The sequence below is a fragment of the Falco biarmicus genome, chromosome 6 (genome assembly GCF_023638135.1).
Source record: "Falco biarmicus isolate bFalBia1 chromosome 6, bFalBia1.pri, whole genome shotgun sequence".
Lineage (NCBI taxonomy): Eukaryota > Metazoa > Chordata > Aves > Falconiformes > Falconidae > Falco > Falco biarmicus.
Genome location: NC_079293.1, coordinates 64,308,215 through 64,333,989, shown reverse-complemented (window position 1 = coordinate 64,333,989; position 25,775 = coordinate 64,308,215). Strand labels below are relative to the sequence as shown.

At 40.4% G+C, this 25,775-nt stretch overlaps 1 protein-coding gene across 1 annotated transcript in view; it reads right to left on the bottom strand.

Moving 5' to 3' along the window:
• The window catches only part of LAMA4 (laminin subunit alpha 4), a 104,806-nt gene that overhangs the window by 35,336 nt on the left and 43,695 nt on the right, over nt 1-25,775 (bottom strand). Inside the window, exons 5-16 of the mRNA XM_056343062.1 lie at nt 24,118-24,332; nt 19,340-19,435; nt 17,861-18,012; nt 17,609-17,719; nt 13,596-13,707; nt 10,151-10,318; nt 9,191-9,384; nt 7,231-7,347; nt 5,028-5,176; nt 2,806-2,947; nt 1,659-1,755; nt 803-919 (exon numbers count right to left, since the gene is read on the bottom strand). Of these exons, the coding sequence (XP_056199037.1) occupies nt 803-919; nt 1,659-1,755; nt 2,806-2,947; nt 5,028-5,176; nt 7,231-7,347; nt 9,191-9,384; nt 10,151-10,318; nt 13,596-13,707; nt 17,609-17,719; nt 17,861-18,012; nt 19,340-19,435; nt 24,118-24,332 (1,670 nt within the window). The remainder of the gene's footprint in view (nt 1-802; nt 920-1,658; nt 1,756-2,805; nt 2,948-5,027; nt 5,177-7,230; nt 7,348-9,190; nt 9,385-10,150; nt 10,319-13,595; nt 13,708-17,608; nt 17,720-17,860; nt 18,013-19,339; nt 19,436-24,117; nt 24,333-25,775) is intronic.

The window sequence follows — 25,775 nt, the reverse complement described above, 5'->3', positions numbered from 1 at the left end:
AGATAGTTAGAAATTTTCAGTGTTCTTGGATTTTGATGAGTGTTATATAGCCAAAGAAGTTGGAACAGAGATGAAAAAATACATTGATTTTCATCAGGATTTAAAAAGAAAATGTGTGTATTTGTTGAATATTTTTTGTGAAAGATATTTTTGAAGAAGAGAAACACAAGACACTTGAAATGTTTTTGTTTTTTCATACCTGGCATTTTGAGGTTTTTGGTTTTTTGGGGGAGTTACCATCTACTGTATTTGTAAAACCTGTGACATTTTGTATATGGCAATGTCTTGGCAGTAAAACCCAGCCATTTTTAGTTGAAGTTAATGAAAAAATCTTAATGATGTCAGCTTTGAACACCTTCAGATATACTTGCTGGATACTCTATGATGTCTCTTTTCTGAAAAACTAAGGTGATTTTGTCAATGAAGACTGCTAGTAATTACCTCCCAAATTCTCTGCTTGCCAGGTGTGATGTATATGTGAATTAGATTTTGACTGTCAATACAATAAATCCACAGACCTGTAGAGTCTCCAGTACTGAAAACATCAAGAATAACATAGGAGACAACTGTAGTAAGGAGGATCAAGAAGAATGTTAATAATTTCAGGTGGCAAAACATATGATTTTATTATGAGTGTGTTAAAGCTGGATGTTTGCTTTTTAGGTCTTGTTTCTGTAAAATACCTTTAGGCCTCCCTGGGACTGAAATCTTAATATCAACTTCATAGGCCACATGCAAAGGTAAAATATGCCCTTAAATGTATGAAGATAAAGCATCGTAAAGATGAATTTGCTTTTACAACCTGGCTCTGCTGATTGCATTTTTGTGATGGCTGTCATCAGTTGCCTTCGCAGATCATTCATTCTAGCAAGAGTGCTGTTAACATGCCGGCTAGTGTCTGCAATGGTTAAATCATTACCTGTGGGGAGAAAACAGGAGGTAGAGTTGAGTGGCATCAAAGTAGCATTTAAAAAGGTAAATTTTATCCTGTAGAGGTACATTACTAAGCATTTAATACACCATAGGCAGTATACTATAGCCTTTTTTAGTATAAGGTATACTAGCACTCTTTGACTTCACATAACCTAAAGGAAAATGCAGTTTTGCAGCTCCCAGCCATTATTTACTTGTCAGAAGGTCACTTGGAAAAATCTGGAGACCTATATCTCAGTCAGTACTCTCTCTCCCTTCGCTTTACCAGAACTGCCGAGAATAGCTGCAACAAGTGTACAGGAAAAGTTTTAAGGAACTCAAAATAGCCTGAAAAAAGCCTGAAGAAGTAATTTCTGTAATTTTAGAGCTTTTTTCCAAAATTCTTTAACATTTATTATTAATATTCATTGGTGAAATCTAGCCTTCTGAGCACTTAAACTATTGTGAATTGATTTCAATTGAACAGCTGTTTGCAGGATCTCCTATTTAGACAGTGATTCGGTCTGAAATGGTCCTTCTGTGAATGAAAAAAACTTTCAGCATTTGGCAGGATGACAACACGTGAACTACTCAAACTGTGCCCATGGCCGTTTCAAGTACTTTGTGTAGTAACTTCGATCAATACACTAACAGCAGTAGTTCTGCCTTAGTGATGTGCTTTTGAAATTTATTTTAACACGCATGCTTCTAGACTGACTGGGAAAATAGGAAGAATATATATTTACTGTAATCTGCTGTATGTTGTAGCTCCATGGCTTGGTTGAGAAGTTCTTCGCTTTTGCCTTTATGGTAAATGATCTGAGTATCAATTCCAACTGCAGCCTATAAGTATGTTTCAAAAAAGAAAGTCAGAATAATGCTTATTGAATGTTCCTCTTTATTCCTTCATATAAGTGCAACTGCAAAGTCACTGCGGTTTTCATTTTTTTGGTTACTCTTAAGATTGGCAGATGGATTGGAAAAAAAGTCTGAAAAGCAAAATTTTCTGTAAATTGCAATTAAAGTTTAGAGAAATGTATGCTTTTCCAGACAAAAACACTGAATAACAAAGATGCAGAGAGCACAGAAGTCCTATCAATTGATCAGCTCCAGTACGGTCAATGTGATGCTCACGCTACGTGTTGGTTAGGCACTGTGACTGTTCATTTCTGCTGTCACCTCGGGTGGGTAATGGGATGCTTGCACTGTGTGGGGAGCTGCCTTGCAGTCCTCAGGAGTGTGCTGAAAGCAGAGGGCTGGATTCAAAATCCCACAGCTCCCTGGGGCTCAGGCCCTTGTAATCTAACCAAATCCTCTTGCTATCTCACTAATAAATTGCTGATAAATAGCATGTATACAGGTTGGAAGCTATATACATACAAAAATACATATAAAGTGTTATAGAATAGCAAGGACAGAGACAAAATTAGCATCCTTATCCTTGCACTGAGTGTACGAGTGGGATATTTGCTCCATTTTAACTTTACTTTCTATGAGAAACGGTGATGCTTCTGTTAGATGTCTTGACGACCTTTCCTGCCACCTGGTGCTGCGTGGAACGGGAGGACTTGAGCACTACATGCCACATCAGGTTCCTACAGGGCCACGGAGTTGTCTGTACTTTTACAGAAATGCCTCAATTTGAGTAACAACACAGAGCAGCATCACCCTCTATTTAGGGACAGAAGAACAAGTTGCATCTTTTTGAGTACCAGGGGACTTTAGGCTGGCAGAATAACTAACCACCTAGGATTTAATTCAGAAATAGGTGAAGCAAGATGAGCAGTGAGAAGTATAGTGCTGACAGTTAAGCTAAATCTTGTTTTTTCTTTATATTTAGGTGTCTGAAGTCCCTGAAGCAAACTAAAAGCTGATATGATGAAAATTACTTACGTCATTGACCCGGTTTGTTGTGTTCAGTGCCAGCAAGGCAGCTTTGTTAGCTTCCTCAATGTAACTGGCAATGTTTTCATACACATTTGAAGCGTTTATTGCCCTTTGTACCAAACCATTTGTATCAACACCATACAAATTCCTGTTAAAAAGAGAGTAAAAGGAGGAAGAAATCAAACTAAATCTAAGTGGTTTCAAATTGAATAATTTACTTAACATTCTGTCAATTCTGACTGCATAATCAGACACATAAATATACCTGGCCTGAGTAGTAGAGTAGTATTCTCTTTATTGTGTATGACCATTTATGTCAATCTGAAGCAGATGAAAACTATGTGGATAGAAAGTCCTTTCTAGTGGTTTAACTCGGGGAATTTTACCCTTAACATCTATATAAGCAGCAACAAGTGACTACTGGGCTTTTTTTTTTTTTTTAAAAAAAAAAAAACAAAACAAAAAACACACCCTAGATTAGATATTCCATAAATTAACAGAATAACAGATCCATCAGTTGTCCTTTAGGAATAACTCTGGCCATGAATGGAAAGACCTGTGTGTGCCAGTGATCAGGACAGCTGTATCCCTGGGCTGTTTATATTTTCCAAAAGTAGGTGGGAAAAGAGGGAAGTCAGATGAAGAACTGCCCATCGTCATGAAACTTTGCAAAATGTTAGATTTAAAAAACACAACATATTTTTTCTGGCTTGGTAGAGCTTGATTTGCATATTAGGTGATAACTGGTCTTCAGGGGAGATTCCAAACAGTATTTGGTTCAAGGCTTAACCGTCAGCTGTTAGCCATTTATTATTTTTAATATTATTGTGGTAAATAGATTTTAGAATATGTGTTAGATATGTTCCCTAAATATATATTTATATGTGTATATTCACTTGAAGGTGTTTGCACACTGAGGGATTATTAAATTTCCAGATTCAGTGTTGTTGCCAGAATTTCCTGCTATATTCCCCTAATATAAAATTTCCCTAATATAAAATTCCCCTAAGACAAAAGAAGAAACTCTGCCAAATAAAAGCCTAACAAGCTTATAAAGCCAACCCGTAAAACCAAAATGATTTGAAGACAGGCTAAATGTTTTAAGGGATTACAGTTTCACTGCAGGACAATCTTCTCAACAAATAAAAAAAGTCAGCACATTTCCATCTGGATATTTTGTAATTATCTCTGTTTGCTTTCTGCTAAATTCCTAATGTGTTGGACTTGGTAGTCATTTTAAAATTATTTTGGTAAGGGATGAAGGCTAGCCATATGGGGTATTTTCTTTCAAGTGATTCTGCTGCCCCCAGTTAGCTGATCTCAGACTGAACATATTTATTTTTTAGGCTGTCTGTAGTTTGTGTGGCATTCTAGAACAGAGTTACAGATGTCAGCTTTATACAATTGTATAAAAGAAAACCATCTGTTATTTTTTTTCTTTATTTTAATCTCTTATCTAGGGCAGACTAATATTAAGAAACAACTGGTGTTTAGATAGTATACCTGAAGAGTAGTTTTAAGTTTATTTTCAAAAAGCTTATGTCCATGATATTACTTAAGGTAGAATTTGGTGAAATATTTTATTTAAGAATTCATTTGCAGCAGTGGCTGTTCCATGGCTAGTCCCAGTTGCAAATAAAAGTCATATTTCAAATCCGTCTAGAAGAGATTTTTTTAGTAAAGTGGGAGAAAGTTGATGAATTTAGTATCTTCCAGCAAAATAGGAAGATGTACAGTAATTTTTTGGTGTTGCAGTGGGCCAGTTTCACTGGGACACAACCTATTGACAATCAGAACTACTCCATCTGTAAACCAGTTCTTGAACAAAAATTATCCCAAAGTCTATTTTGTGGCCCATAATGCCAAACATTTTTAAATGTGAATGGATTTACTGACATGAGCTGTTTCTGCAAATCCCATTTTATCTGCCTGTATTGTTTTACTTTTCAGTAATCTACCTTTCTATTCTCTTACTATGGGAAGAGAAGAACATGCCAAATTAGAAAAGGGAGAATGTCATGCAAGATATATGTCTGTTCTTTGAAAGGATTCAGCTGTTCCCTCTGGACCATGAGAAGTCCTTCCATACATGACTCAACAGTGATTTGTTTAGTGCATATTTGCAGACAGCATATTTAATGTCACTGTGTTTCTGCTTGTCATTTGTTCATTCAGCTGTTCAATGAGTAGCACTTCTATGAACGGATTCTGGTGAAGTTAAATTTTACCGGTCCAGCTCATCAGCAAGTCTTCTTAGGTTGTGTGCATGATGCATAGCCTTTTCTACCAAATCATCATCAAACAGAGACAGATTGGCTAGTTTTTCTTGCAATTCCTTTTTCGCTCCATCTATTTCTGCGTAGAACCCTGACACATTCTGAACAAAATACGGAAGGAAGGAAAGAAGATAAAAAACTGTAAAAATTCAATCCATATTTTGATTATTAGGTTTTATTTTAATCTATATCATTATAATGTTATTGCTTTCTGTTATAATTTTAACAGATCAAAAAGAAGAAAGATCTAAGAGTCTGTCCCATGAATGTCAGTATAGCAAGACAAATGCAGGAAGACAAAACCCAAAATTCCAAGAATCGCTTAAAAATGTATTAGAGGAGATAGTGTAAAATACAAAAGAAAGGCACTGAGAAATGTCTTACTATCTTTTATGTTTGGTCCAGAATGCTTCCAATGAGTAGTCTTTCAGACTGAAGTGCTAACAGGTGAAGTAATTAAACCAGATCTTTGCAAAAACCCCCTTATTGCGGTTCTTCCGAAACTGGGAGGTTGAACCCATAATTTTTTTGTTTGTTTTGTTTTTACCTCTTCTCTGTGAAGACTACAGGCCAGAAGTTAGTTTTTGGGACTTCTAAATGGTATCTATACAAGTGAACTAAATAGTGCTGTGGTGGTTGGGCTTATGCATCATCACATTGCTGCACGGGCCCTGGCACTGTTTTGGCCCTGGCCATCTGCCGCTGTCCCCAACCTGCCTCCTTGGGGAACAGCATGGGCAGTGCCTGTGCCCTGGGGACAATTTGGCAATGGCTGGAGAGGTGCAGATATTTGAGGTGTACAGCTGTGAGCTGTGCCACATCATGGAAATGGGCCCTGGCTCCTTTCTGTCTCCTTGCACGGAGACATCTCTTGTGCTAAGACACCTTGGGTTAGTCTGGTTTGTGAATCAGTCCACCTAAATACTACCTTTATCTATGTATAGGCAAGGAGAAGTAGTGTCACTTTTGCCTTAGCCATACTTCTTCCTCACATGAAATACTTGTGGGGAAGACCAAATGGGCCCTGCATTCAGCTTCTCTCCAATACACAAGCTTGCTGATATGTTTGAGGATTATAAATTTGGCCTCAAAATACACAAAGAAAGGACAAAATGGAGGGAGAGAAAAAGGATGAATGAGTGAAGTGTGAAAATACTTATTGCTGGTGAGGATGGAAGATGTATGGTGTTCGCATACTACTTCCCTGCAGCGTGAACATCCCCTGTGGATAAACTTATCCACAAGAGTGGGACACCCAAGATGATAAACTGCAGCAATTTGCTTTGTACAAAACATAGGAGAAAAAAGAATATGTATTGCTTCGTCACCCTGGGATGGTTATAAAGCAAGCTGTCCTCTTTCTGTTTTCTCAAATAACTTTTTCAAGGAAGAATTAATGACTTCTGATATTTACTTTTGTGTTAAAAAAGAAGTGGGCAACTATGACCAGAATGAATGTTTGTGGAGAATTTTCATTTATTAATTGTGACAAATTATTAATTAATGATCATTTTATGAGATAATTCAATTCTCTCAAAATTTTAAAATAAAACATGAAAAAAAGCAGCTTTGGTAAATATTTTAGTTAGAAAAATCCCAGTTTTATTTTATTCATTCTTTCATAGGAAGTTCAAAACCCTGAAATTTCTAAAAATTTCCTACAGCACCCTGTCTCATATGAAACATTGGATACTAGTCTACAGTTCCAGAAGAGGATTTTCTATAAGGCAACCTGTTTATATATGTTTTACACTCTGAAACTGGCTGGTCTAGACACTGATATCTGGGATCTTTTGCCTCCTCCTATGCTCACTTACAGGCAGGAGAAAAGGAATTTAGCATATAGTGCAGTCTTTTACCAGAGCATCTTTTAGCAGCTGCTTGTAGTGAAATGATTGGGAACTCCACAACAAAATCCTTCATTCAGCTCTGCCTACAGTAGTGTCCCTATAATACAGTTATTTTTCTGAGGCAGTAAAATGTAATTACAGTGCTTTTAATCCAGAAAGATTTTTACTTTTTTTGGGGGGGATATTCATCAGTATTTCATTGAAACAGTATAAAAAAGGAGAGGTTTTTATTTAGTGGTTTAAACACGTGACAGAAGTTCAAAAAATTAGGACATATCATTCAAAAAAGTCACTGAAGCACCTACCTTTATTACCTCACTTAACTCAGAGTTGACCTTTTCTGGTCCTGCCAAAATAGTTGCGGCACTTAGCAGAATGCCGTTCACTTCATCTGTTTGCTTTAATATTTTCTCATGTTGTTTCTACAAAAAATAAAATAAAATCACATCCAAAATCGTCTGTGCATTCTAAAATAGTGTTACCATTTCTATTAAATTCATTAAAGTTAATTCAAAAGATGAAGTGATGAACTAGATAGATTGTAGACAAATTTGAAATCTAAGTTTTTTCCAGGTATCTCTAATAGCTCCATATTATAATGTGACTCTTTGTATTTTCTTGTCTTTGTGAAAGAAATGTTGAGGGTTTTTTTATTTATCAATTTCATTTTATATTACAGCATGAGAAATTATTGGAATGAAGCATTATTCAATGTACTGCCAGCAGAGACAAATTAAACATGGATTTTTCATAGTAGTCTGGAGACTAGTTTTTTTCTGATCTACAGTACAGAGATTTTTTTTCCCTTGTCAATAGTGGAGCTAATGTGAACAATCTTTTTTGTACAGCATCTGCTTTCATTGTGAAGAATAATGAAGATCCAACTGGTCAAAAACAGTGAACAATTGTGACTACACACTTCAGGCTTTGCTTCATAAATGTGAGATGAGCTGCAGCTTGGCACTGTAATTATGAAACAATGAAACAACAGAAGAGGCTTTGCACATAAGGATCCCAAGCTGCTTGTGGAAGAAATCAGAACAGCGTGCCTGATTTATCTATTGAATTATTAGACCTTCCACATCAACATGAACTTCTAGTGCTGCAAATTTCAAGAGCTCAAAACTCAGCCACTGATGCTATGAAACCCAGAGGTTGGCCTGAATTTGCAAGATTGTTCTTCAAATCACAGAATTGCTCCTTAAACCCCGCTCCTCTAGAATCCAAACAATTTCAGCCATTGAAATGGAAACATTTCACTTCAAATGGTCCGAAATGGTTTGCTTTATCATTTTCTTCCTTGCTGAAAAAATAAATGAAGAGTAAAATATCAGGACATTTTGGTTTTGCATCCCTTAAAGGAAACTAAAAAAAAAACCCCAAAAACAGAGAGTCACAAAGCTGCTGGGAGGAGAAAAAATAGTCTTTTTGTATGGCTGATGGATTGGGTACTTTTCTGGGATAAGAGACCTGAAAATTCAATTTCCTCATCCAATCAGATGGGATTTGAACCTAATACCACCACTTACAGGCAAACATGCCTCCCTTCCATGCTGTAGGGGACAGGTCTCCTCTGAGCTCTCCTCTGGATTGATTACTTTGTTCAAAATACTGAAACTATTCATTTGAACAGAGCGTAAGGGAAAACTGCTGTAGCCTTATAGCTAGGCTCTTCACCCAGCAAGTAGGAAACCCAGTTTCAAGGTATCTGTTGTGGAGCAATTAGAGAATGAATTTGTGCTTGAAGATGCAAAGACAATTTTCTGTTCTTGCTGAAAAACTGGGGATGCATTTTTTTTAAAGAGGACCAGAGAGAAAGGTTGGACGAGACAGTATGAATGCACTCAGCCCAGGGCACAAATGCATTGCAGAGCCTTTATATTGTTTTAATAGAATATAATTACTTCTGTAGTCATGAAGTTCTTCCACATTATAAATCAGTACATAACAGGTGAAAAAATCCCACCACAATATTTATAGCAGCCATGCTACATGGAATTTTAAGTTTCTTGGGTTTTGCATCTTCCTAGTTTAGACATTAGTATCTATCTTTTCCTTGGCCTGCTGAGACATGCCATGCTAAAACTTGTCATTTATTGTCAGTCCATGAATAGATAATAGCACCTTGCACTTCCACAACTTGTTTCTTAGAACTGGAGACTTAGAAATTAATTTTTTGTGTGTTGATTCCTGACTCTAAAATGTTTGCAATCTATTTTAAGCACCGGCAGAGATGGAGTGTTCACAGACAACAGTTGTGAGTACCTCATGCCTTTGAAGACTGGCTGTGTTTTCCTTATTTATATCCTCAGTTTGTATAATATAGTCAAGTGCCTGGTCTAACGCCTCCTCCAGGTCTGACAGCTTCACATCCTGTTCGCTGAGCTGCTCCAGCACATCAGATACTAGAGATCTTGTGTCATTGTACCTCTCATGAAACTCTTCAACTTGCTGTAGCACTGGGAGAAAAATCAGAGGCAGCTGATTAATCCAAAGCCTGGATTTCTGACAACACTTAACCTATGCAACAATTTCTATTGTCGTTACTGAGGGGACAGTAAAACACATTTGTTAAAAGTTCACTTGAGAGATCATATACCTTGAATTTAATTTTCCCTCCTCTTTTGAAAAGGAAAGATGCCTCTCATTTTAGTATCTCATTTTAATGCCATTAATTTCACCTCTCAAGTAGTTCTTTGTAAAAGAAACTGCATTTGGCTTTCATCGCTCTTCATTTGTTTTTCATTGTCACAGCTAACGAGGCTATTCTGGAGAAGACAGTCCTTACTGTCCTGAGACTGTGACTCATGTTCACCGAGCTGTGAGGATCAGGCTGCCACTCTTTCCCATACTTGCAGTTTCTCTCTCTCTGCTGGAATTTGCTGTCCCCATGGCACAGCTGGCAGGGGGTAAGAAAGATGTTGACATGAGCAGTGCCACCTGGCACGAACCTTCCTAAGCAGCTATTGCTGAGGTGTTGCAGTGCGCAGGCACACACAGATACACACATATTTTTTTGCCCGTTCTGCCATGGGGGCAGCAAGCACCAGCAGCGACTTGGGGCAGGCATTTGGAAGCGGCAGCAGCATCTTCATCACACCAGTGGGAGCTTGCCAAGCACCTGCCAGTCCTCCCCAGGAGCTCAGCAGTTACATCCAGAGCTGCCTGGCCCATGCCAGCTGTGCATCAGCATGTGGGTGAATGGAAAACAAACTTAAAACTCACACTTCTTTGCTGTGTTTTCCTCCTCATCTGCACGCTGCCTCTGATTAGTGAAAGGCTTACGGTGTTTGATTTCCTTCAGCATCTCCTCAGCCACACTCAGCTTCTGGGCAATTTCTTCAGGGCTTAACTCTTGTTGAATTGCGTAGTATTTCATCTTGCTGCTGATTTCTGTGGGAAAAAGGTACAACAGATGGTCAATCCAGCATGGCTACAGAGAAGTAAATACTGTGGAGTACTTTTACTTTTGTGAATCCAGATCATGCTGATGGCAAAAGAAAGTTTTAATTATCTTACAACTCTACAGTAGATAATTGTTATACTTAATCCAGTCTTAAAATTAAACCTGTAAATAAATCACACTTTCTGGCATACGTGGGGGTCTCATCAGAAGAGGATGAGATTAGGCAGGCATGGGCTGTGTGCATTGTTTGACTTGGCAGTTCTTAGAGAGGGTTCATCATTTTGTTCTGAGTTCTGTGGCATTTAGCAGGCTGGGGCTTTCGTCCAGGATCGTGGGTTTTAAGTGCTGCTGCAAAAATGTTTATTAAGTAAGAGCAATGGCCACGAGACTGAAGTAACCTCTTTTTCTATCTGAAGAAGTTTGAGGTACCCTAAAGAGGTAACATATGGTTTCTAGCCTGATACTGCCTAGCTGGTTTGGATATTTCTGGGTTTTGGTCTCAGTTCAAAAAACACTGTTGGATTCCTGCAGCTGAAATTGAGTTTATCCATCCCCAGTTGTAGGCATTAAAAAGTTTACCCACTTCTCACTCCCTGGCCTTGAATACCAATCACCTCCTTTTCTATGCCCTATGATGTGAGTAGCTTTGGCTTGCATTCCTCACTACTTTTGTGGATAACCAGAGCTGGCAAAGCTAATGCTGTGCATCTGTAAGATTTTTATAAAAGATAGATGTGTAAATGTGGCACAACTGATTCTTTGGCAGAGTGTCTTTGTATGCAGTTTCTTCCTGGCTCCTGAGCTCATTAGTGAAGCTTTGAAGGCTCCTACTGAGCAGTAACCAATCATGAGCAATAGCTCCATGGGTTTTGTTTTCCTTCTCATGCTGGCACATGCATATGCGTGTGTGCACACATACAACTTCCCTTCAGTAAAGAGTATCATGCCTTATACAGGTGATGCCCATGTAGAGGAACAGTTTTGAGCGTGGCAGAAATAATTTTCACCTGCTCATCTCCAACTGCTTTCTGGGTGAGCAAACACTCTCTTCTTATTCACCGCCATGAGTGTTGCTTCTTCTATAACAGCTCAACTTGATTGTGCTATTTGTGTGCCAAACTAGATACACATCTTCCCTTCTGTGGTTCCTGTCCTGCTTCAAAACAGTTAATTATACAAAAGGACGATGCAGAGGTCAACCAGTGATTGTTAGTGACCTACAACGAAGCTTGTGCTGACCCTTTTGCTCAATTAATTGTAGAAAGAAAATGTGATGGATGGCCAGACAGTCAAAGGTGTTCTAGCATGACAAGTGTGAGAAAGTGGTACAAATGTAATCCTATGAGCCTGGTCTCAGTCTGCCTCTTTTGTGTGATGGGATGTGTTAACTATGTTGAGTTAAAGTAATGGTTGAAGAACCCGTGGAGATAAGGAAAAGCAAGGATAACAGCTGATATGTAGCTGCTCCTCCTTACACAAGTTGCCACATAGCTTGCAGTAATTCTCTACAACAGAACTACTCAGGTCTGTTAATGAAGTATTTCTATTGAAAATGGGCTGTTTAACCTCAGCTGCCAGTAAGCCTTTCTATTCCGGTGCTGTATACAACTTTTGTATACTGTTGGCTTTGCCAAAGACTGGGGGAAATCGGTGTGCTCTGTGGCAGGATGCAGGCTTTCATGATGCAGGTGTACAGGGGACAGGGATGCTGCTAAGTACTTTCGTTTGGGGTTTTATTGCTTTCTGTATGTACCAAAGAAGAGGCTACAATTGATTTATTCTCAGTGTTATATATCAGCATGCTAATGATATGTTATGGATATTCCAGATGATGATGATGATCTCTAACTAGGAAACTTTTTAGGTGCAGTTGTGCTTGGGAAGATGTTCGCTGTTGTCATTTATACTTTGATATATAGGACAGTAAAAATTCTTGAAGATGCAAGAGGTTTCACAGTCTCTAAATAGAAAGAAAAATAATCTGGGAAGGTGTAAAAGATATACATTTACAGTCAGAAGAGAAGTTATGTTTTGAAATTTATGCTAATTCTAGAGATGCTTTTAGTGTTCTAGCATGTGGCATAAGGATGGACTTCCTAAGTTCTGTCTGCATCCTCTTACATCATATGCACAGATGAGCAGGACACTGGAACAGTAGGTGACAGTTTGTCCCAAGATTTTAAAATGAGAAAGCTCTTGGTTTCACTGTTTCCCTAATTTTGGGATATCTGTTTACCTCTCCTACTGTGAAACAACACCACTATTACCATTTCTGATGGTTTGCACTAGCTACACAGTTTATAGTTCTGCCTTTCACTTTTACTAGAGTCAGTACTTTCTTTGTGCAAAAAGAAGGCAATGAGAATGCAGTTTTTAAATTCTGCTTCTGTATTTCAGAAAAAAAAAAAAAAGAACAAGAGGACAACAGCTAGTCTGTAAGGCTTTGTAGATGTGTCTGGACCCAAACTCAATTGGAAATTCTGGTCAGATGAAGCAATAAGCAGCTTAATAAGAAAAATTGCCACCACCTCCCACACTGAGCTTGAGGAAGTGGTAAGTTCACCAAATTATTTACTATTCATTGTCATTTTCTTTTTGGAAGCATCTGCATGATGTTGTATGAACCAGCACAACCCTACTCAGAAACAGTTTGCTAAAAGGCAAAAAATAGATTTAAAGTAACACTCACTCATGCAATCACCAGAGTTAGTCAGACCTAACTGACTGCCATGAGTTCAAAAGGGAAAGCAAAATTTTTAAATAATCTGTCTAGCTATTCATATGGCTTCCGTTACTTATCAGCAGGATGGGAGAAGTGCACTTGCATACATCTGCTGACAAGTAAGACACAGAGCACTCTAATTGCCCATCCTGTGCTTGTGTTTGTGTCTCCACCCGGCCCCAGTCCAATATTGACTCTATTTTTTAAACCACAGGTGTAGATAAATACCTTGAGCAGGTATTCACACAAAGGCTACAAGCTGAATTAGCTTGAAGTATTTAATGTAAACCTAATTACTATCATTTTGTTCTGTCAAAGAGAAAAAAGAGAAAGAGAAGCTCTTGTTCTGGGTGTCAGCCCAAGTCAGCTGGTGGTTTCAGCTGTCTTTTAAGAGAGACAAGGTTTTGTCATGACTTTGCAGGCTGCAAAAGCTTTATGTGTGTGTTGCTTTGGGAGAAAGCCCAGGTGCTGTGCCATTTTTTTGCTGGGGTTTCATCTATAAGTGCTTGACACTGAGCTGAACCAGAAAGACATCTATTTACCTTGAATGTTGTCCCTCATATTACTGAGCTGCTGCACAAGCTGAGTAGCACGGTTGTTGGTCTCCATGGTTTCCTTCTGTACTAGTAGGCCTTTGCGGGATGCTTCATTTCCCTATGAATAAACCATGCGAGCCAGACATTAGATTTCTTTACAGATCCATATGCATGTGTGAGGATGAGCAGTGTAAACACACATTTTGCTTTCTCCTGATGAGCATACGGAAGTCCATTTATCATATAAAGAGGCATTTACAGAGGTGTTTGATGTGAAGGGCTGTCTTGTCGGTATTTTCAGAATTGCAGAGTGAGAGATGAAAATCTGTTCCATATTTATCCATCATTTGCTGCAATCAAATTGCCATAAATTATGTACAGTTGTAAAACTCCCATCTGATGAGTCTTCCAGGCATGCAGGGGGGCTGGCTCATTTTGCTGGCTGTGGCGTTTCCTGAGTAAGCATATAGGCTGAAGAATAGGGTGTCAAGCTCACAGCCATTTTTAGATCAGTGTCTCCCTCAAGTGAGGTCCCCAGCTCTCCAACTTGCTAAAATTAAGAAAAGGCATGAGGATTCAACATACTCTGAAGGATACTGTTATATTGGAGGCTGTGCTCTGCATTGTGTTCCCTTACATGGAAGGGAAACAAAGAGTTACCATGTCATAGCTACTATCTTTCTGAGAAGGTCGCTGACTGTGGGAGTCCTTAGGTTTATTTTTCACTGATATTTGCCAGGAAAGAGGAAAAATAAGACTGGTGTGCCAGTGGTGTTTCCTGGACCCTGTGCGTGTGTGAGTGAGCCTGCACTGCACGCTTACCCGTGGTAAGGTGGTGATGCACGGTACCCGTTGGGGCTGCATCAGCAAAAATTGCCCCTGGAAAATTAGTGTCTGGGTTTGAGGTGCCCGGACACCTGATAAACCAGAAGATACGTGGCTGTCGGTGCGTTTGCTTCCTACGCACTCAAGGCGGGCAGCCGGCAGGGCGCTGGCGCTGCGGCAGGTGACGGGTGACAGCCAGCAGGTGGCGCCGGGCGGCAGCGCGGGCGCGGGGCCGCGGGCGGGGGAGCCCGTGCCGGGGGCCCGTGCCGGGGGCCCGTGGGGGACGTGTGTGTGTGTCGTCCTAGTTCCTCGGTGTTCTGGTGTTGGTAGGGCAAGCACTAAGGGTTTTATTCTGTTGCTCAGCATCACTACTTCGTGCTTATTTTAAGCAATTTGTTACAGTTCTACACACAGTTGCCTCTACATCAGGCTCGCAAGAGTCACAGAACAGTCAGGGCTGGAAGGGACCTCTGAAGATCATCTCGTCCAACCCCCCGCTAAAGCAGGTTCTCCCAGAGCAGGGTGCACAGGATCATGGCCAGGCCGGTTTTGAATGTCTCCAGAGAAGGAGACCCCACAGCCTCTCCGGGCAGCCTGTCCCAGGGCTCTGTCACCCTTAGGGTAAAGATGTTTTTCCTCATATTCAGATAGAACTTTCTTGTTGCCGTGTGTGCCCGTTGCCCCTTGCCCTGTCACTGGGCACCACTGAAAAGAGCCTGGGTCTGTCCTCTTGACACTCGCCCTTCAGTTATTTGTAGACATTGGTAAGATCCCCTCTGAGTTTTCTCTTCTCCAGGCTAAACAGCCCCAGCTCTCTCAGCCTTTCCTCATCAGGGAGATGCTCCAGTTCCCTCATTACCTTCGTAGCCTTTGCTGGACCCTCTCTAGCAGTTCCCTGCCTCTCTTGACCTGGGGAGCCCAGAACTGGACACAGTTCTCCAGATGTGGCCTCACCAGGACAGAGCAGAGGAGGAGGATCACCTCCCTCGACCCGCTGGCCATGCTCCTCCTAGTGCACCTTTGCCAGATTTTTCTTTAGCTATTCAATACACGAGGAATTGGTGAGAAAGGTTTGCTGATTCTCATGAGATTAATGGGAAACAGCAGCATGAGTGAGGGGCGCTCTTAGGGACTCAAATTCCTGCTGATGTGCAGAGGCTTATTCTGAAATTTGCTAAGGGCCCAGGAAGGAAAGGCAATTGGCTCCCCTAGTCTCTGCCAAATATTCAGGATCAAGCTGCACACTGTTTTACTTTAAGCTTATCCCAGGCAGACTCAGGAAGTTACAGGTCAATTTTGCTCTTCTCTTTTAGCAGTAGGATTTGCTTACAGTTGGTGCATTCACCCTGCCCTTGGGGTTTAGATCAGAATCTGCAGCAACACCTCAGACATGGGGATGCGCACATGAAATGCTCTGAATGGAAGATGCAGTACATCTCTGCAAAGCCCACTCAAGGCCCTAGCACCCGTTTTCCATAAAAGTGCCTTGAAAGAGCAAAAAGTTCAATATATTCAGAATTATTACTGTTGTCTTCCTTCCGCTGTGGGAGCCTGTGGCCATAATTTCTCTGCCTTTACAGGCAATCACAGGTATTCATGTGGAACAAGCATTAGAAATAACCAGGGAGGAAAAAAGACTAGAGGAAACACTGAATTTATTGGTTCAGGGACAGTTGAAATGAGGAATGAGCTAAGAAATCTCCAGGTAGTACTGAAGATGACAAAAATGTTATCATCCAAATTCACTAAATATTCCTAGAAAACCTCATGCCTTAATCATCCTGCCTACCAGTTACATAGAAGGACACTGAGGTTCATGAGCTCTGCCAGATTTCACAGATACAGAGGTGTGTCTGTGAGCTGATTTAATCAAACCTCTCTTGTAGCACAGGCATATTCTGTGTAATTCTGCGGTGCTCTTTCTGCTATGTAAGTGCTGATTAAAAACACTCAAACCCAAATTTTACCTTCTACATCTCTATACAGTCCTTCCTCCTCTTCCTTTGTGCTTTTTTCTCTGACTTGCTCCTGTATTTGAGTTTTAGGCTAAGGTATAATTTTAATTTGTCTTGTGAAGGAATTGGTAAGTGAATATAAAGTCTGACATTTTTCAATAAACATGAAATATACTCTAGTCCTACTGCAGCTGTGGTTATCTCTGAAAATAACATAGTGATGTATCTCACTCTATATATCTTAGCAACAGAAAAATGTTTAATAATATCTCTTTAAAATAAAGGAGAAGCAATTTTGAACCCTATTTCTTCTCTTATATCAGTATTCTTCTAGGGTGCGATGAAAGTGTTATGTGAGTGAAGAGCAGATAACCTTAATTTTATAGCCTGGCAATTGAACGTGGATGCAACATTTATGATAACAATTGTGTTAAACGTATCTTGAATGCTGATCAAGTTCCCATGTCAATGTGCACATGGAAAAAAATTTAAACTGGCAGTTTTGTAGTGTCTAATCAGGGCTACTTTAATTTTATGAGAGCATACGTGTAAAATAGATTTAGTACAAGTACTCCCAAAGTCAGTCTGAACTAGTTTAGTGTTGGCTACTTCACTTAATTAGAAATCAAAATGTGAAATAGAAAGTCAGTGTGTCTATCTTAGATCAAACTTAGATCAAACTATCGTAGATTAGTTGTGTAGGGGGGGTAGGTGGGAACTCAGATCCTGAGGGGAGGCTTTTTGTGATTGGTAAGAAACCTCAGCACATTCAACAGACTTCGGCCCTACATCCTTGCTTTTCTGGGAAGAAAATGTGGTGGGTCACTTAAGCTTTTAATTTAAAGATAAAGTAAAGTAGAAAGTTTAGAAATAGAAAATAGAAAGTTCTCCCAAGTATGTTTCAGGGCACTCCCACTCTTATCTGGTGAACCTAGAGGTTCAGACTAGAACCTCTTAGAAATGTTAGGAAACATTTCTTTACTGAGAGGGTGGTCAAATACTGGACAGGCTTCACAAAGAGGTGGTTGATGCCCCAAGCTTGTCAGTATTTAAGAGGCATTTGGACAATGCTGTTAATAACATGCTTTGGCTTTTGGTCATCCCTGAAGTGGTCGGGCGGTTGGACTAGATGTTGTAGGTCCCTTCCAACTGGAACTATTCTGTACTAACATCTTATGCCAGCATGGAAATACGACCAACTGCAAACCTCAGAGGTCTGGCAGTGGACTATAAACAAACCTGTTCATCAAGTGTTGCTGCCTCTCTCAGGAGATCATTCATGTCATCTGCAGCATCATCAACTTGGATGGTCCGAAGCACAGTATGGTTCTTTTTTGTGGACATTACTGCCTGTGTGTGGGGAAAAGAAAGTCAGTCCATCTGAAAACAAATTATTTCTCTGTTGAGGGCAGGGATTGAAATTTACAGGAATGGAGTGGAAATTAATAGATTAAAATTACATTAAAAATAAAATGTCATCAACGTTTATACCTGGAGATGGGTGGTAGTGAGGTTTAGGTCATTCAAGTGCTTTTGAGCTGCAACACCTGTAGAAATGCTCAGCAAAGTTGATTTGCTTTCATCGATAGACAGAACTGCTAATCGGATGTCATCTGTCAAATCCCAAATACATTTATCGCAGCCTGATAAGAAGATGAGAGTGTGTAATTTATTTTTATTGTTTGTGTCAGTTAACAACAAATACCTTAAATTCATATCATAGTGCTCTTGCCCCGTGGTGTTCCCTCTCTTTGCCATTGATAGATCCTGATGGATACCCATTTTTCTTTTACTTTCATTCACCCACTTCCAAGTTCCCACAGTTACAGTCGTGACACTTCCAGCTGAGCAGCACCAGATGGGACTGCTCCGAGAGGCTGCCACAGCAATGCTGTAATCAGTAGGGGAGAGACAGGAGGTATTTCCTGGCTATTCCCTAGAGACTCTACATGTTTGTGGCCTGAAGAACAACAGATGAGGGTCAAAAAAAGAACTTAGTTTTGTCAGAACACAAAACTGTATTTAAAATTTGGTGGTATGAGAAGTAAGGATGTTCAGCAGATGGGCTCTTGGCTGCCTATTTGATTTGGAGGACAACTTCTAAAACACAGTTGTAACACGTTTGGAATGCACTTGTGCAGAATTATATCCTTGTCCCTGGTGAATGCTTGCAATACTACCTTGGTTTTAGTGACATTAGTGCCACCACTAAAAGCAAGAGACTTAGGCGAACCTGAAGCATGGATTCCGACAGAAACTTTTGCATGGTATTGTATAGTCTATTGTATTCTTGATGGAAGTAGCTCCCAAATGTTTTCCTTCTGGTTGCACTTCCAGGCACACGACCCCTTTTCTTGGGAGCTGGTTTAGGAGCCCATGTGTGCTACACAGTCTGCATCATACCACAGGTATATACATTGAATACATTCAATAACATTGAAAAAAAAAATCAATGGTTACCAACAGTTACAACATAGCACTTCTGGAAAGTCCCTAGGCTTCCTATCATTAGAATAGCGGAGATGATAGTGGAAAAGAACTGACTGATGGATATATGTCAAATTGTCAGCAGCAACAATTTATATTAGACGTACATCCAGAAAACCAGAAATTATTTGCAAGATGGCACAGATAAAGTTGTGATGGCAGTTTTTATGGCCAGAATATTATTTTGCAGCTGTTGTGTCTCAATCTATAGAAGTGGCTTTGGTGATACTTCCTTACTACTCCGTAGTTTGTACCTAAACATTCAGTCTGTACCACAGAGTTGGACATATGCATGTACTTAGTCACGCAAATGAGAACATGTTTAAATAGTCAGTGGGGCATTGTGCGTATTCACATGTTTATGTGCTCTGTGGGACCAAGGTCAAAGTGCTGAGCCCACTGGAGAACTGAGCTCTTAAGTTAGTAACCATCCAAATACAAGAGTGATACTAATTTTTGGTGTTCTCATGATAGTCTTCTTACTGATGGTTGGGCAGTCTGTGCCAGTAGAAACTTCAGGACTGTCTGCGAGGCATTCTCCAGTCTGGCTGTCACACATTCTCCCTCCACAGTTACATTCTGGGGGAAAAAGAAAGGACTTTTGAAAGAAGAATCTTCAAAACGTACAACTTGCCTTTCCCCTCCCAAGACTGGTGAGATGATTGTACATAGGATTGTGCGCAGAGAGTCAAATCAAAATCAAGGGCTTCTTCGACAGATTTTTCCTTCAGTACATAGAAAAAGGTGTTTTTTGCACTGCGCTCAAATTGGACCAGATAAAATGCAAGGCTGGAAACAGAACCAGAAAGCCTCTGCTGAAACAACTTGTTTAGAGCTTCCCAGCTGGTCGTAAGCAGAGGCAGTGAGGCCAGAGTTGCCCATCTGGGCCATTGTGCTTTACTGTCTAGAGAGGGTGATGTTCAGGAGATTGGCTAAAAAAGGCAGTACAACTAATATTAGTAATTAGTTACAAAACTCTCCATAGCCCTGTGGAATTTATCAATGCTGTGTCAGGCTGCCACGAAATAAGCTTTCCAGCTATCAGGGATTGATAGTGGACTCCAATTCCATCATCAGCTTCAGCATATAAAAAAGTAACTATCTCCTGCCACTTACAATGAAGAGTAAAGGAGGTTTTACACTGTTTTAAACTTGACTAAGCTGCATTTTTATTGCCAGCACAAGTGGCTTTTTAAAAAGTATAATTTTTAATCTAAAGTGTCTCTTTCAAGGTTTAATTGACCTTTTAAAATATATTATTTTTAAGGTTAAAATATTCTTGGAACCCTTTGATAGAATAACAAAAACTCAAGCAGAACATAAAAACAGCAGTGACTTATCTGGAATTTGTTTTGCTCTTGTGATTCATGGTTTCAGCAGAATCTCATGTAACAAAACTGTTTACTGCCATTTAATTGCAGCCCGTTCATTGTTCTCTGATTTACCCTTGTATTTACATTCCATACTGCACATTTGAGGAATTATCAGAGGAAATGTTTTATACAGCTTCAAAGTCAACATGATGCACTAACTTTGGAATAATTCTGTGTATGTGAACCAGTGTTAGCAGAACTACTCAATTTTTGTAATGTAAGAACAGATTTTGCTTATGAATTTTGTGGGGCAATCAAAATTTTGACCGCACCATAATCTGTATGAACTGGGTGCCTCCCAGCTTTTGGATCTACAGGTTTTTTTTTTAATTTATTATTTCTTTTGTTTAGAAATGAAAAGTCTTCGTTGAAAGCAGAAATTTCTCTTTACCTACATCACAGGACATAGGCTAATCCCAGGTGGCAAGATTACAGTTACAAGATTAAAATTTGGATGAGATCAGCTCTCAAGAAAATAAAATTGTGTCTTATTTAAATGGATAATTCTTAATTTGCTACACAAATCTTACAGTAAATTAATTTTAAAAGCAGTCCTGACAATTTTGCATCTACTTGTTTTGGGAGATACCACATCTTTAGTAGAGGAATTAAGACTTGCAGTGCTACTGTGGCTTTGGGGGAGTAAGCTTCTAAATTTACCTTTATTTCTGAGGGACATCTGTGGAAAGCTTTGAAGTGTGGCTAAAGGACATCTGGTTAAAAAAATTATTTAAAAGGACTTGAAAACTACTGTCCACAGCTACACAGATTTTGTCTTTTGATCGAAAGGTAAAGAAGGTGATCTTAGCTGGATAGGGCTGTTTGCTCATTTAGTTCACTTGTATTTTTTTGTTCTATATACCCTTTGAGGTGTTCTGTGGAATCCATATATGCAGACTCTCTAGTTTTTTTTCTGTATTTTTGTATTTTAAAGAAGGTATCTGTCTTATTTCTGAATCAATATTTTTCTAAATAAGAGTTTCTAATTGCTCCAAAATGCCAAAGTATAAGCTTGCCTTGTAAACTACCTGTTTATTTTGGATAACGGATGTATTGAGTAGTGCATGCAATCTATGCAGTACTGTCAAGTACAGTGTATTGTGGTGTTCAGCAAAAACAAAGATGAAAAAAGAAGTGTGTAATTAATTCTCTGAAGCATAATACTTGAAAATCAGGATTTGCTAGAGTCAACTACAAGATCAAATTCATTCCTCAATAGGGAAAGCTGTGCCTCTCACAACATATTCAAGTGCACAGGCACTTTTTATTTTTAGCAAAGATCAAGCGCTACAAGGAAATTTGCTAATTATGAGAATTGACCAAGTTGATTTATAGTCTGCATGAAAAACCTGTATAGAGAAGTCCTGTGCACCATGAAATCCCACTTAAACTGTACCTCAGAAATGTAAATAATACCGAGGCATTCTGGCACTCTACTTCCTACAACTTCTTAAGGGTGCTAACCAAAACTATACTGAGGTGATGAAAGTTTGACTTAACTTCAGTTTAGAAACTCTGTGTTCAGAGATGTCTTCCAAAATTATGTCTTGCATAATCTTAGACACTTGGAGTGCTCTGTGATCTTCAAACTTTTGGCAAAGCTACTCTCTTAGCTATTTGAAGCTCTGCTTTTGCTCATACCTGGGGCACAATTGCTGCGGTTTGCTGAGTTGAAGTGCTGGGTATGTTTCTTCTGCCTCATGGCATGCAGGAGCCACAAACTAGATCCTGACATTCCTTATGTGAGAATTATCCTTAGATCATCTCTGGTGAACTGGGTTAGGCAGTGAAATGCATAAACGAGGTTTGCTTTTACAACCTCAGAATCACAGAGATGTTGAATTTCAGGCATGTCTTGGGTGCCTAAATGCAGGCAGCAGGTGAGTTTTGGGGCACACTGTTCCCTACAGATGATGTCTTTTTGGTTGGTTTGGATACCTGGGATTGGTTTTTGTGATTACTGTGTTCAATGTCAATGAAATTTAAACACTTGACTTAGTGATGTGAATTACAATCTGGAGATGGACACTCGACTTCTAGCTGTTACCAGAACGTAAACCCAGAAGGGACTACTAGGGGCATCATATGTGGTCCTGTACAAATGAAGACAGCAGCACAAAGGGCACTTGAGTGCAGAGCATCCTCACAACCTCCATTCTGCAGGTCCCAGAACACACTTTAGCACTTTATAGTAAGCTAGTAAAAAGCAAAGTCCAAGTGTGCAGTGAATGGCAAGCTGCCCAGTGGAAAAGGACCTGGCGTGCTGGTTGACAGCTGGATGAACATGAACCAGCAGTGTGCCCAGGTGGCCAAGGAGGCCAACATCATCCTGGCTGGTATTAGATACAGTGTGACCAGTGGGACTAGGGAAGTGATTGTCTCCCAGTACTTGGCACTGGTGAGACCGCACCTTGAATGTTGTGTTCAGTTTTTGGCCTCTCACTTAGGAAAGAAATTGAGGTGCTGGAGCATGTCCAAAGAATGTGGTGAAGGGTCTAGAGCACAAGTATTATGAGGAGCGGCTGAAGAAACTGTGTTTTTTTAGTCTGGAGGAGACTCGCAGGGGATCTTATTGCTCTCTACAGCTACCTGAAAGGATGTTGTAGGCAGGTGGGGGTAGGTCTTTTCTCCCAGAAAACAAGTGATAGGACAAGAGGAAACAGCCACAATTGCACCAGAGGAGGTTTAGGTTGGATATTAGGAAAAATGTCTTCACCTTTGAAAGGGTGGTCAGGCATTGGAACAGGCTGCCCAGGGAAGTGATGGAATCACCATCCCTAGGAGTGTTTAAAAAATGTGCAGTTGTGGTGCTTAGGAACATGGTTTAGTGATGGAATTGGCAGTCCTGGGTTAGTGGTTGGCTTGATAATTTTAAAGGTTTTTTCCAACCTAAATGGATCTATGATTCTATGATCAAGACATTGCTAAGGCCCCGAGGCCTGTAAGCTTTGTGCCTTGAGATCCCAGAGCACTTCAGAGGTCTGAGTTGGGTGCGTGCTTTGGCTGTGTCTTGCCTTCGAGTCAGCCTGAAAGCTAGGAGTGATCCACCTCCCCCATTTGTGTTCTGGTCCTTGAGGGAAGGACCCAGGCAAGGAGGTTGTGAAGGAGCCTCAAGGTCCTTGCTCTGAGCACGTGCATTTTGCCTTTAGCAGTACGTGTTCCTCAGTGCTTTGAAAGAGGATGTAATCTTGACTCCCAGAGCCAAAGCAAGGACAAAGTGCATGAGGCCAAAGTCCTATTTGGTTTGAACTCCATGTAAATTAGAAGAATAATTATATTAGAGGATGTAGACCTCTGTGACCCCTCTGTGTAGGCATGTTTTGGTAAGATCCTCTGGCTAGCACGTGACCAGATCCTGGAAGTACAGTTATCTCTGGTGTGGAAATACAGTAACCAGCAAGATTACACAGGCACACGGGAAATGCAGAATACATTACCAGTGTGAAAACTAGCAGAAACTCAGCTGGGATTGGGTCAGGACAGGAAGGATGATCCTGTTCCCATAAAAAATACTTTCAGGTCTTTAAGTGCCATCAGTCTGAGTGCTAATGTTGGGCAGCATGTGGTGTGAACTAAGGTGAAGTTTCTGCTCAAAGAAAGCTTGGAGACTCTTGTTTAAAATGAGATGCAGTGCCTACATTCACCCTGCACAGGCATTTGAGATGTTGGAGTCTGGGGTCTGAGAATCTCTCATGGGCAATGGAAAGAATGCTAGTGCCTGGGATGATTCAACTGAACAGGCATCCAAATTATCCACCAGGTAGGCAGCTGGGAGCAGCCCCTGCCTCCCAGGGCTGTAGGTGTCGGGTGCCTGATTCAGACATCTCTGATCTCTGGGAGGTCATCCACAGACTGTGCTGTGCTGCATTACTAAACGATAGACAATACCTGTACAGTTTTTAGCGAATCTGGCATCCCCGTAGTAACCTGGAGCGCATCGTTCGCACTTGAACCCAGTGGTGTTGCGCAGGCAGTTGCGGCACTGGCCGGTCACTTCATCACAGTCTTCAAAAATCAGGTTTGGGTCTGAGTTGCCACTGCAGTCACATTTTTTACAAGTGTTTCCAATTAGCAAAGGGTTCCCATAGTAACCAGGGGCACACCTGAAAGGAAGAGCAAGCCCAGTGATGATGGGCAATGACATTCCCATCTGCACTACCGTTTTCTCTCTGACCTTGTTTATGTCACCAGGAATTGATGACGGTTTGCAGCTACTAGAGGACAGAAGGCAAATTAGAAGCTGTATTCCTGCAGAGGGTGTTTCACACTCTGATCTCAATCTGTACAGTTATATGTTTTTCCCTTCTTGAACACTTCTGGTATCTCTATAACACCAGTCTACATTATTTTTTCCCCCAGTGTGTCTTTAGCAGTAAAATGATCTGTTCTCCATTGTTTTAAAATCTGTGACAGAATGACCTTGGCAGAGATGCAGCTCTAGTGTTTATTTTCATCTCTTTCAGCTTTGGATCTTACCAACTATATTGTGTTATATAGGAAACTGTGGCAAGAGACTGCATTTCATGATGCTGAAATTCAGAGGAAGTTTAGACCTTATTTCCATTATAATGCGTATAACAAAGTACTGACCAGAAAAGGTCTGTAAAAATACTTCTGTAGTGAGACACTGGGATGGTTTCTGTTTTTTTTTTACAAAACAGAACAGGCACTGAACCAGCCTTAATTTTTTTGGATTAATTCAATGTTAACCTGCTGGCTGAGGGCAACAGGCTGAGAGTGGCCACCAACCCGGGAGGGGAGGATTGCTCTGTTGGTTTGCAGAGAGAGAGAAATGGGTGGGTAACAAGCCCCACAGGGAATGCCTGAAATGGGTCCAGATTGTTTTCTTGTCTTGTCATGTTTGGGAAGCATTTAAGTTGAAAACTTGCTCTATCTTAAAATGGAAGAGATGTTGAAACTAGTGTTTTTTTGAAAGTGTAGACAAACCAGCGATACATAAAATCCCTGGGTGTACAGGTAATAGATTTGGTGTCATCGTTTGGAAAGAAAAGGAGAAGGTCTCAGTTAAAGGAGTTTCAGCTGGTAGTAGGGTGTGTGCTTAATCCTACAAGCTAGAGAAATTTCTGCAAAAAACCAGTGATGTGAACAGAGTCACCACTGATGTGGGCATGGAGCAGCTCACAGCAGCTGAGTAAATCCTCAGGCAAGGGCTTCGCTGGAGGAGCTGGTGGCTGGAGCAGTGTGGTTGGAGCAGCATGGAGCAGTGGCTGGTGGACTGGAGGGGTCATCTGGCAGGACAAGGGCAACCCATACCATTCATGGTGTCACTGCAAGGTGGCAGGAAGGTCCAAGATCCAGCCACAGAAATCAGGGACTCATACCCCCAAAGTGGGTAAAATTACTGCAGGAAGGGAAATAACTATCTGGTGTAGCAATTGCTGAGTGAAGAAGTCAGAGGATAAATAGTTGTTGCAGAGATTTAGGTAAGGAGTAGTGTTATTTCATCCTTTTTATCACCCTGTTGTCCTTGTCTTTTCTGCCATCCATAAATTCCTGTTTAAAGATGCTGTTTGTTCTGCTGTTTG